The sequence below is a fragment of the Neovison vison genome, chromosome 14 (genome assembly GCF_020171115.1).
Source record: "Neovison vison isolate M4711 chromosome 14, ASM_NN_V1, whole genome shotgun sequence".
Taxonomy (NCBI): domain Eukaryota; kingdom Metazoa; phylum Chordata; class Mammalia; order Carnivora; family Mustelidae; genus Neogale; species Neogale vison.
The window spans coordinates 2,230,656-2,242,990 of record NC_058104.1 but is presented as its reverse complement, the minus strand read 5'-3'; the positions used below and the strand labels follow the sequence as shown (position 1 = coordinate 2,242,990).

Below are 12,335 nucleotides of genomic sequence, written 5' to 3'. Positions count from 1 at the left end.
ATTTTCTGGGGCGCCTGGGAAGCTCAGCCTGTCCAGCATCTGCCTTCAGCCCAGGCTGTGTTCTCAAGGTTCTCGGGATCATGGGATCGAGCCCCACGTCCAGCCCACACGCACCCATGCTTTGGGCTCCACACTCAACGGGGAGTCTGCTGCTCCTTCTCCCTTCGCATCCCCCCTACTCATGCGTGCCCCCTCACCTCCCCCCAAATAAATCCATAAAATCTTTAACAAAAACAGAAAGAGAAGCTTTTATTTTCAAGATACAGATCACTTACATGTTTCAGTAGATTTTGCTCTCTCGTTTTTTTTTTTCTATTTTCAGTGGTATTCCTTTGTAATTGATAGGCTTTACTTTTGCTTTTTAAAGGTTTATGTATTTGTTTGAGAGGGATGGCGCATGGAGGAGTGGGGAAGGGGCAGAGGGAGAAGAAGAATCTCATGTCAGAGACATGACATGGCAGACATGTCACCAATCATGGGGCTCCACGCCGGGCTGGAGCCCACAATCCCGAGACCTTGACCTCTCACTTAGCCGGCGGACCGTGCCACCAGCTTTGCTTTTCAGAGCCGCTTCAGGTTCACAGAGAAATGGAGCATGACGTGCCTCATGCCCACAGCCCCCCTCCATAGCCTGAGCCCCTCCCCGTGCACACGGCTCCCGTTAATGACGCTCACCTGCTGAGGGCTCGTTACATCTGATGAGGGATGCCATTGTCAGCTGCGCCCCAGACTTAACCTTGGGGTCCCTCCTCGTGCCCATAGTCCTGTGGGTTTAGACAAACACATGATGTCACGTGTCTCATTCAAGCCTCATGTCACCTCATGCTGCTGCCCTAAGCATCCCTTGTGCGCGCTCCCTCCATATCCCTGACCTTTCCCATCCCCACAGCCCCGCCTTCCCCAGAATCCCACAGTCCGGAGCCTCCGCACACTGGCTGCTCTCTCTTAGGGACATGCGTGTCCTCCTGCCAGGAGGACCCACGCCGCCCGCTCACCAAGCCGGCCCCTCCTTCCTGCTGCCTCACAGCCTCCTGCTGTCCGGCCCGCGGTCCTCCCACCAGGCACACGGCAGGTGGGGCCTGCTGCCCTTCCGGCATCTCGCTCCTCTTCCAAAACAGGGATTTCTTAATTTTCTTACGTTTGACTTTATTTCCAGAGAGCTTTTATAACTCACATTAGGAACCACAGAAAATAACCTTTGCCGACAGAACCCTACATGAGCCGCCTTCCCCCTTTTCCACGCGTTTGTGTGCATTGCACTTGCCGTGTGCTTGTGAGGTGGGTGTGAGCTCAGGGTCGTGCCCTTGCCCTCCCTGCCCGCCAAGCAGGTGTGGCCCGTGGAAGATGCTTGTGCAGACAGGGGACGGAGGGCCTGCTGTGGGCACCGTGTGTGGGTGTGATCAGGGACACAGCTGTGGGGACCCGCGCCGACCCGGGACCTGTGAGAGGAACCGCGGCCCGAAGCTGCAGGGAGGGCCACTGCTCCCCTGTCAGCTGGAAGGCCACGCGGCACTGCTGGGCGGGGCGACCCACAGACCGTTAGAGCGGTTTTCCAGAGAAGGTTTAAAGCTTCAGGTCCTGCCCAGTAACATCAACAAGAGAAAGGTTGATTCCACATTTGGGGAAATTAAGAAAGTAGAGAAAGGATCAGGAAACAAAGCTGCCTCGTCCGCTCTCTTGAGGGAGAGACCATGGCGTCCTTGTGTGTCCTCCCAGGTGTGTTTCCCAGAACTGCTGTCCCTCCCGCCCTCCCTCCCACGGGCAGCGTGATGTTGGTGTAGTAGGTACCGAGCAGAGACTGCTCTCTGGGGTGGCACAGGCCTGCTGGGGCATCGAGCATGACGTGCAGCGCTGTCCTCACCCCTGCCACCCCACCTGGCCCTGGGATGACCCTTCTGGCCCCTGTGCCGCCCGCTGCTGATGAGCAGCGTCCCCGGCTCACTGTCGCTCACTGAAGTCCGCTGCCTGCTCCAGGCTGGTGTCTGGGTGTGCACACTTGTGCAACAACACGTATCCGATTACGATACAACACAAATCCACTGCGATCCGCCCTGTGCCCCTTCCCCAAGCCCCCTGGCACCCAGCCTTTGGTCACCGTCCCCGCAGTCCCGCCTTCTCGGGAACGCCCCCCTCCCCGCTGGCATCCACAGTCAGGAGCCGGCTCAGGAACATGTGTGTCAGGGTCCCCACGGCTTCAGAGCGCATGTCTCTGCAGCACTTGAGTCATCGTCCACCGTCCACATGGCCCACGGCCTGGGCATCCGTCCCCGACTCCAGGGCACCCAGGTGGTGTCTCAGTTTGGGCAGCTGTGGGTAATGCCACAGTGGACATCCATGTGCCGGGGTCATGTGGACCCATGTGGTCATCTGGGGTAAATGCCAAGGCGTGCGGCCGCTAGATCGCATAGTGGGCACGTGGCTGGTTTTGGAAGAAACCACATGCCCCTCCCGATGCGGCAGCGCCTTTCCACGTTTCCAGCAGCCACATGCAAGGGGCCCCGCGGCTCCGTGTCCTGCCAGCGTCTGGTGCTGACCTGTCCTGGTCCGTGGCCATTCTGCCAGGAAGCGGCAGCGTCTCCTCGCTGCTTTCCTTTGCATGTCTTCGAGGACGCACCATGGGGTGGTCACCCACCCACGTGGGTGTTCACCGTGCAGATGCCCTGGGTCGCGGTGTCTGTTTCCCTGTTGCTGAGTTTGAGATGGTTTTTGGGGGGGTTTTCTGTACATTTTAGACACGAGTCCTTTCTGGATGTGTGTTTTGTAGATTTTTTTTTCTCCCAGTCTGTGGCCTGAGTTTTCATTCCCTATATGTGATTTGATTCCTGCTTTTGGTTTTTTAAACCAAACTTTATATGATTGTTTAAAAGAACACTAAATGTTGCTGAACACATGATTTCAGGGCACAGAGATTCCTGTTATACAGATGTTTCTAGATTGACTTAAGCAGTTTTTTTAAAAAAAGATTTTATTTATTTATTTGACAGAGAGAAATCACAAGTAGATGGAGAGGCAGGCAGAGAGAGAGAGAGGGAAGCAGGCTCCCTGCTGAGCAGAGAGCCCGATGCGGGACTCGATCCCAGTGCCTGAGATCATGACCTGAGCCAAAGGCAGTGGCTTAACCCACTGAGCCACCCAGGTGCCCAACTTAAGCAGTTTCTTATTGCTACTTGGATTAAAAATTTTTTAAACATTGTAGAGAATATTCTAGTGCCCACATCTCCTTGACAGCTCTCATTGCTTCGCTAGGATGTATTTTAAGAAAAAGAATTATGGGGCTTGGATGTACACACGGATTTGTGAAGCTGGCTCTTGGGCAAAAAGGTTTATCCATTCACACATTTATCCACAGATCCTTACTGAACCCCTGTGGCAAGTTGCGTGCTGTTTCAGGTGCTGGGTCGTGATGCCGGGCAGGGGGATCTCCAGCTGTGTGACCCCTGGGCATGCACCACACCCCTGCACCCAGCTGCACGAGGTAGCAGGCCCCAGTCTGCTGTGGTTGCTACTGAACTCTGTTCTTTTTGGGTCCCGTCTGTGTGTGATCAGGCAACCTACGAGATCTGGGAAAGGTGTGTGTAAGTCAGGGATTTCCAATCAAGTACACAGTGGGACATGTTGAAACGATGGGTTTAATCTTTTAAACCAAAATCTTTTAAACCCAGATGAGTTTAAATCTTTTTCTTACTCAGAAACTATATTCTTTGATTATAATCTAATAATAGTCTTTTTATTATTGTTGATAGAGCAGTAACCAGAAAAAAAGGTGGAAGCCAGCCTCCTCACACACTTTGAAACCAATAACAAACTTTTGTATGATTTATCAAAGAAGACTGTCGTCGTGGGGCGCCTGGGTGGCTCAGTGGGTTAAAGCCTCTGCCTTCGGCTCAGGTCATGATCCCGGGGTCCGGGGATCGAGCCCCGCATTGGGCGCTCTGCTCTGCGAAGAGCCTGCTTCCCCCTCTCTTTCTGCCTGCCTCTCTGCCTACTTGTGATCTCTGCCTGTCAAATAAATAAAAATAAATAAATAAATAAAATCTTTAAAAAAAAAAAAAGAAGAAGACTGTCATCATAAAAATATCACGAAATAGCTGAACTGAGTGACAAAGCATTCCATTCTCAAAACTTGAGAGTTGTGGCAACTGGTCCTTAGAGGGGAAGTGACTGGTTTGCTAGGTGCTGCCCAGCCCTCTACCTAGTCCTTCGTGCCTCACACTGCTACCATTGCTGACTTTTCACCTGTCTTCCCTGTTAGATGGACATCTTCATGACAAAACTGTACCTTTTCCTCTGTAGAGCAATCTCTGTGTGAGGCTGGTAGATAGAGGTACTGGACAAGTGATGGAAATCACACTTGTCTCTCCTCACCCCGCCGCTGGAGGTTGAGTGCCCCTGGACACGGCCCTGGTCCTCTCCTGGCCTCATAGATGGGGATGGCGGCCCCGGGCCTGTCTTCTGCTGTGACAGGCTGCAGTCCCGAGATGGGGGCTTTGGTCAGCCTGGGGCTGGCACCAGTGACCCCGGCCCAGGACACCACATATCTCCAAATACCACGGCGTCCATTCGGCCGGAGGGGATGGAGTCGAGGGACTGCCTCCCCAGGGGATCCCAGAAATGCTAACCATGCGCAGCCACTTGGAGTCTGGCCGCCACACAGGGTGTGGCCTCTCTTCCTCTGGGGTGTTCCGGGCCTGTGCACGGGGTCAGGCTGACACAGCTAACCACCCAGCTGTGTCCTCAGCAAGCATGCCTGGGCATGGGGTGTGGAGGGAGGGATTCTGCCTGTCCCAGGACCCAGGCATGTAGGCTTCTCTCAGGAGTGGGAACTCAGGTCCAGAGAATCTCCCCACGTCCCACCCCTCTGTGGCCGAGAATTTTCCCTTCTCAGGCCGCGAGTCTGCCTTTCACTCCTTGTGCCAGAAAAACGTGGTCAGAAGTAGACTGTGACCATCATTTATGATCTAGGGAGCACTTGGCCTTGGGGGCCGAATGGGGACAGTCCCTGGAGCTGTGTTAGGCATTCCTGGGGCAGATCCTGGCCACGGAGCTTTCTGGAAATGTGGTTCCCACACTGCTGTTGTGAAGCGTCCTCTGACCCTGTGTCGTTGACGGTCCTGCAGCCCCAGACAGCTCATCAGCGTGAGAACAGGAGGCAGGAAGGGGGCTCCGGAAAATGAGAGGTTTTCCTGGAATCCTGCGGGGGAGGGGAGAGGGGTGCCATCCCATTTTCCCATTTCCGCCCAATGCCTCCCCAAGTGGCCTTGAGCTTTGAAGCCTCTGGTTCCCGCCCAGTTAGGCCCTTGGCTGCCCAGCATGGAAAATGGCCTGTGGTAGGACAGCGATGTCAACGGTCTCAAGAAAGCAAGGCCCCAGCACGCTTCCCTCCTCGTTTACACCATAGCATGAAATAGGACGGCTTCATGCTTCTCTCGGGGTTCTCGGGTTACCCGGGAAGCTTGAACTACCTGCCGTTGGTGGAGCAGGAGGGGTGCTTTGGAAGGTGGGGCAGCGGGCGTCCTGGGAGGAGCCACTGGGGGGGTGGGGGGGACTCCTTGTCCTCCCTTCACGTTCTTGCCGGGTGACTGCCAGGTAAAATCAGGTGGGGGAGGTTGCCAGGTGCGGGTGTTTGTGGAAGGTGGTCCTTGCAGACAACGGGGACAGAGGCTTTGTCCTGGGCATGTGGGGAGACAGGTGAGGGTCTGTTTGCCACAGACCCGCACGTCCCCCTGTGCTGCTCCCCGTGGTAACCCAGACCATCACCAGACTGCTTCTGGGACGTGGGGATGTGGCGGCTGCAGGGGCCGGGATGGGGGCCCTGCTTGTCAGGCAGTGTATGTTCCTTCGTGCTTCTGGAACCTTGTGCCCTCTGCACGCACAGTTGTTCAAGCAATTAAATAATGAAGGGAAGGAAGAAAACAAAAGAGATTTGCTTTCCACTTACGTATTCACCTTCCATTTCCTGCATGTGTGCTATAGGGATGTGGGGGTATGGGGGACTGCCTGACGGAGACCTCAGACCTCAGGCACCTGGTACCCAAAATGTCGCTTGTGGTGAGGGCAGGCAGAACCCTTCTGAGCTGGCGCTCTGTGGGGTTGGGTGGTGGGGGAGAGATGGAGGTGCCCTCGAAGCTGGGGGTCGGCCAGGCACGGAGGGAGGAGGGCCGGACAGGACTCCTCGGTGGCACTTGTAGGTGGATAGGCCACGTTGGCCGCTGCTACCAGCCCTCCCATGTTTTCCCCCACAGGAAGAAAACAGACAGATTCTGACACAGCAAAAGTCAGACTCTCACGACGAGGAGGTCTCCCCGACCCCACCAAACCCTGTGGTGAAAGCTCGCCGCCGCCGAGGGGGCGTGAGTGCCGAGGTGTACACCGAGGAGGATGCCGTGTCCTACGTGAGGAAGGTGGGTCCCCTCGTCCTCACCCCAGGGTCCCTGCTTCCCTCATCCTCACCCCGGGGTCGCTGCTCCCATTCCCCATCCTCCCCCTGGGGTCCCTGGCCTTGATCGTGCTCCCTTCTGCTCTGAGAGGGGCCACAGTGGTGGACGGTCACGGTCACAGTCACTGCCCACAGGCATGTGGTGTGTGGGTAGAGGAGACCGGTGTCCAGATCACGTGACCCCTGTCCTCCGGGAGCCGGCCTCAGAGCCACCAGTGGGGACATCCTCCTCCACGTTGCTGTCCCTCAGTATCCATCCCTCCGCTGCTACAGCACAGTGGGTGCACCTGCATCAGGACGGGCTCTGGAGCGTGAAAGTCCACAGGGTGTCCCTGTGTGCAACAGTGTACGGGCCTGGCTTCCCGCCTTCCCCAGCACGTGGGGCCTCTCGTTTCCACCTTGTGTGTTTATATCCTCTAGACCCTCACTTTTACTTTTTCTCTTGGTCTTTTTAGTTCTCGATCTCTTAAAAAAGTTAATCTGGTGGAATAGGTGTAACGTGCAGCTCCACGTGTCTCTGAGCCCAGGTGACAGCGACGCTCACTCTCTCTCTGTCTAGAGGCCGGGTGTCCGAGAGCAGGTGCCGACAGGCTGGTTCTTGGTGGGAGCTGTACCATCTCCCGTGTGCTCTGGTGGCGAGGAGAGCGGGAGAGCGGGCTAATCCCGCCAGGGCCTGCCTCCAGACGCCACACACTGGGCGGGGCTTCAGCGCACGGGCTTTGGGGACAGTCCATCCGTGCAATACTTGGGTCGCATTTCTGCACAGAGTTGAGCGGCCTCGAGCACACACGTGCTGCCGAGCCACTATCCCCTGTCTGTCTGCAGGACCCTCGGGGATGCTCACAAGTCTGACTATGGTTTCCCCTGCAGGTCATCCCCAAGGACTACAAGACCATGACGGCGCTGGCCAAAGCCATCTCCAAAAATGTGCTGTTTGCTCACCTGGATGACAACGAGAGAAGGTAGGAACCCGTGAGACGGTGGGGCCAGGACCGACACTCCTCCCTGGGCCTCGCCGGCCCCTGGCCACAGGGGACACGTGCCTGCCCGGGTCAGGCTCTGAGGCTTCCGTCTGCCCTGGTCATCCACAGACACCCGTGACCTTGACGCCAAGTCACACAGCCCCCACGTGTCCCAGGAGTGGCCGTCGGGTGGGGTCTTTCCAGGGAGCAGCTCCCAACATCTGTGGGGGCCTCAGGGGCTGAGTGCCAGGAATTGAATCCTGAATCCCTGAAACTGTTCTGGGTTAGTGCTTTGGATTTATGCATGTGCGTGACTTCTTGTCACAGACTGGGCTCACAGCCTGCGTGGTTTGTCCCGCTTACGGGGCGGGGAACGTCCGTCTGTCAGGAAGGGTTTGTGTGGTTTGTAGTTCCCGTTTCCGCCGAGCTGCTCCTCAGCCCTTACTCCCCTCCTACGGCTGCTTGCGCGTTGTCATGGTCCACGGCACTTCCATGACCACGGCTGTCCCGGGCGCTCACCTTCGGTCTTTGACCATTTCTTCCCTCAAGAAATGTGGATGTGGATGAAAGGCTGTGTAGGGTTTTGGTTTTTCTCTCTTGTTTCTCAACTTAGCAAATCCTGTTTCTCGATTAGATGACCGAGCATGTTTGGACGATGGAGCTCTACAGAGTTCAAATGGCACACAAATCTGTGGACCAGGGAGACAGCCCTCTCACGGCCCCGTTCCGTGATGGCGGTGGGCCCTTCTGCGCGAGCGTCCCGGGCTGGCGGGCGAGTGCAGAGTGCTGCCTACACAGGAGGGGCCCTAGTAGCAGAGAGGCTGCGGCAGAGAGGCGGGCAGGGGGGAGAATTGGGGGGGGGTCTTGGTGGGTATCGTGCATTTTCTTGGGCTGCTGTGGCATCGCAGGTGCAGGCCACCTGGGAAGGCTGCGGGTGCATCCAGAGGCCTGGTGCTCTGCGCCTCGCCTGGGGTGGGATCACTTCTGGAGTGTCCATGGCGGGGTGCAGCTCGAGCCGTGATCCAGAATGTCTTGGGGGTGTGTGCAATGCCTACCCTTTGGGGCTACACGGGCACGACGGGCAGGATGGAGAGGCCAGGTCTTGGCATGGGCACCCCCACAGCCCCAGCAGCCCAGGAGGGTCTTGCCATGCTGAGATGCTCAGGATTCAGCCTCTGTATGCCCCAAATGCAGTCTTAGGTCCTTGCAGGAGGGGGCACAGGGAGGTTGCTCCGAAGAGGAGAAGCCCTGTGACCACAGAGGTGGAGATGAGCAAGGTGACCTTGGGCTACAGGCCAGCAGCCACTCCCAGAGGTGAGAGGGGCTGGAGGGGTCCTTCCTGGAGCCTCTGAGGGCACAGGGGCCTGCGGCCTCTCGATTTCCACCTGCTAGGGCTGATTCTGGGCTTCTGGGATCCAGAACTGGGAGACTGAATGCTTCCACTGTTCTCAGCTCTCCTAATGGTGTGTATCTGACAGTTATGGTCTCTGTCACCAGGTGGGACCAGGTGACTCAAGAGCTGTATCTTTATGAAGTTGAAAGTGAATATCATAACTCTGTCCAGATTTAGACCTGGCTTCTGAGTAGGTGATGCACTCACATGGATCGAAACCCAGAGGTTCCAGGGGTCCAGAGGGAAGACGTGAGCTGTATAGAAGTGGCCCCAGGACACTGGCTCATCCCTGGGTCCCTCTGCAGGTCTCTTTCTGCAGACAGACTCCCCACCCTCAGCCAGGAGGTCAGAGGCTCCCCGCAGTGGCAGACAGAGCCCCCAGACAGACCTTTGTCCTTTCTTCACCGGGTTTCGGTGGTCAGGGGACAGATGGCTGTGGGTCGTGCCTTGGTCCATTGGGATCCTGCAGATGTGTACTTTGGTGCCAGCCTGGGGGAGGAGGCGCCCCTCTGGGTAGACAAGAGGACACAGCCACCCAGCGGTGCAGTTGGACTTTGATCTCAGAGCGGGCCTGTAATGTGCACCTGTACACGGCAGGTCCTGGTCCCATTCCTGCCAGCCAGCAGGCTGGGCGCTTCCCCAGATCAGGCCCAACCCTGAGTGCAGGGAGGGAGTTCAGGGCACAGTGATTTGGGGTCCTGGGAGCTTCTTTTCCCGTTGCCAGAGCCACAGGGGAGGCTAACCAAGCATCGTAACCCGGGCATCAGGGAGCTTAGCAGCCACGCCCCTCTTCAGAGCCTGCGTTCTGACAGACGAGGCCACTGTCAGCAGAGCAGGGGAGGTGTGGGCCCTGCATGTTCATGGAGGCCCAGGCTCCTCCGGCTGTGGTTTGGAGACGTCCTGTGTTGCCACCAGAGATGTGTGCTGGCCAGAACCACGAGCCTGGCCTGGCTTCCAGTAGACTGTGCTCAGAGCGGGGAGACGGGGAACGGGCTCCTCACCAGCCTCTACCTGACCTCCCATGTGGCTCACAGCTCTGTGAGCAGCGCCCTCTGTGCCCCCGTGGTCTGGCGGTGCTGCCTTCCCTGTGTAAGGGGTCTCCTGTTGTGCAGGGTATACCCACTTATCCACTTACCAGTTGAGGGACACTTGGGCCACTCCCACTTTTGGGTGGTTGTGCAAAACATTCCTGTGAACATGGCTCTTGGAGCCTGTGGGCCACACACCTCGGGGTGTGGGTATTGGAGCCTCTGGGACACACACCTAGGAGTGGCCTTTAGGGCATGTCCTCTCTCCACGTGTGCCTTTCCAAGGAGCCCCCAGACTCCGCTGCCCTTCTGGCCCCACTGAGCTTTGAGCTTGCCCTTCCGTGGGGGCCATGTGCCCCCTCCATGGCAGCTGTGTTTGTGGCACGGCCTTCACACCCTTTCGGAGCCCGTCCCCAGCTTCCAGGCAGGGGTGCCAGGCAGGAGCGGGTGCAGGGCTGGTGAGGCCTGGAGACGAGCAGATCTGAGTGCGCTCTCTGGCCGTCTTGGCTGCATGTATCCAGGAAGAGTTTGTGCAAGGGTCCTGTGCCCTTGGCCCCGAGTTTCCAGAGTCACATGGTTCCCACTGCCTCGGACTTTTCTAGATCCAGGAGCCAGGTGGACTAGAAGTGCAGGAAGCAGATGGTCAGATTGGAAATTCCTCTTGGCGAGGCGGGCTTGGGAAGAGCGCTTTTCTGCCGCAGGAAAACTCACTTTCCATTTTGAAACCCTGAGGGGAACCTTTTTCTGGCTGAGGCCTCTGAAGAAATAGGCGGATGGTTCAGGAAGTGGACTCCAGAGGGAGCGGGCTGGAGACAACGTCCCTTGACCTTTCACTTGATGTCGTCTGCACAGCATCCAAGTTCTTTGCTTTTTCCAGTTTACTAGAAGCCAGGCTCGGCAGCCTGGGCTATGGTTTGGGGCACATTCTTTCCAGGTTCGCAGAGTGCCTGGCACGCCTCTACTCAGAGCTGCCTCCCGCGGGGGTGGTGGAAACAGCCCTCTGCTCCGCTAGTAGGGTGAGCGTCTTTGTGCATAAAACCCCCCTAGGAAGTTCAGATGGGAGACAGGTGACCCGTGCCACGGGCAGGGTGGTCTTGCCCTGGTCAGGTCATGATGGCATCTTTGGGGCCCCAGTTTGAGTGGGGGTGCTCCTGCGAGTCGAGGGGTTTGTGTGAGCGTCTTTGTTCAGCAGAAGGTAGTGCAATGGAGCTGTGGGGGAGGGCCGCTCACCCTCTGAACATCCTTGTTCTTTCTCCTAGGACAGCACACCCTCCCCCCACCCAGGTGAACGTTGCTGGAGGCTCTGTCTGTAACAAGGGTGTGTCTGCTGCCGGAGGCCACACCGACTGTCACAGCAGAGCCAGGGTTCCAGCAAGAGTCCCTGGGGCTCCAAAGCCTGTGCTCTCCCTCCCCCACTCCTGTAACCATAGGTCATGTGCTCCTGCAGGAGGAGGAAACACGAGAAAGCAGGTGATCCAGAGATGGTCGTCAGGAGGTGCCCAGGTATCCTGGGGTGATCTGGGAATGCAGGGAGTTGTCTCTGGCTTGCCGGGTCTGGGCAGCCACAGGAGGACCAGGAGACCTCCGAACACACCGTGTCAGGCCAGAGACGTGTTAAACACATAGACACTCAAACTCACACACACACACTTCCGTGTACACACAGACACACACTCACGCACACACATGCTACAAAATTGAATGGGTGTTAAAAGATCTTTTGGAAGGAGACCATTGAATCATGTCATTAGGGTATGTAATGACGTTCTTTGGAACTCAGTTTCCTCAAGTGTCAAATGGGAGTCATAAAACCTACTTTGAGGGTTACAGTGAAGTATAGTATAGTAATGTTTATGGGTATAACATTGTCCTCATCCCACCATCCCCATTATCACCACCATCATCACCATCCCCATCATCATCAAAGCCATCATCACCATCACCACTTTCATTACCATCCCCATCCCCATTACACCACCACCATCATCCCTATCCTCATCATCCCCATTATCATCATCATCCCCATCATCTCCATCATCCCCATCCCCATCACCATCATCCTTATCATTATCCCATCATCCCTATCATCATCCCATCATCCCCATCATCATCCCAGGACATCATCCCTGTCGTCATCATCATCATCACACCATCATCCCCGTTGTCATCATCACCACCATCATCTCCATCATCCCCATCATCCCTATCGTCGTCCTCATCATCACACCATTATCCCCATCATCATCATCACCATCATCCCCATCATCACCATCATCACCATCACCACCATCTCCATCATCCCCATCATCCCCATCATCCCCATCATCATCCCCATCATCATCCCCATCTTCCCCATCATCATCACCATCATCCCTATCATCGTCCTCATCATCACACCATTATCTCCATCATCATCATCACCATCATCCGCATCACCATCATCACCATCACCATCACCATCACCACCATCTCCATCATCCCCATCATCTCCATCATCCCCATCATCATCACCATCA

General features: G+C 56.4%; 1 protein-coding gene across 5 annotated transcripts in view; it reads left to right on the top strand.

The window, feature by feature from the left end:
- Nucleotides 1–12,335, top strand: part of PRKAR1B (protein kinase cAMP-dependent type I regulatory subunit beta) — a 79,933-nt gene that overhangs the window by 17,808 nt on the left and 49,790 nt on the right. For all 5 annotated transcript variants that reach the window (XM_044232941.1, XM_044232944.1, XM_044232942.1 and 2 more), the window contains 2 exons: nucleotides 6,243–6,401; nucleotides 7,307–7,398. In XM_044232941.1, the coding sequence (XP_044088876.1) occupies nucleotides 6,243–6,401; nucleotides 7,307–7,398 (251 nt within the window). The remainder of the gene's footprint in view (nucleotides 1–6,242; nucleotides 6,402–7,306; nucleotides 7,399–12,335) is intronic.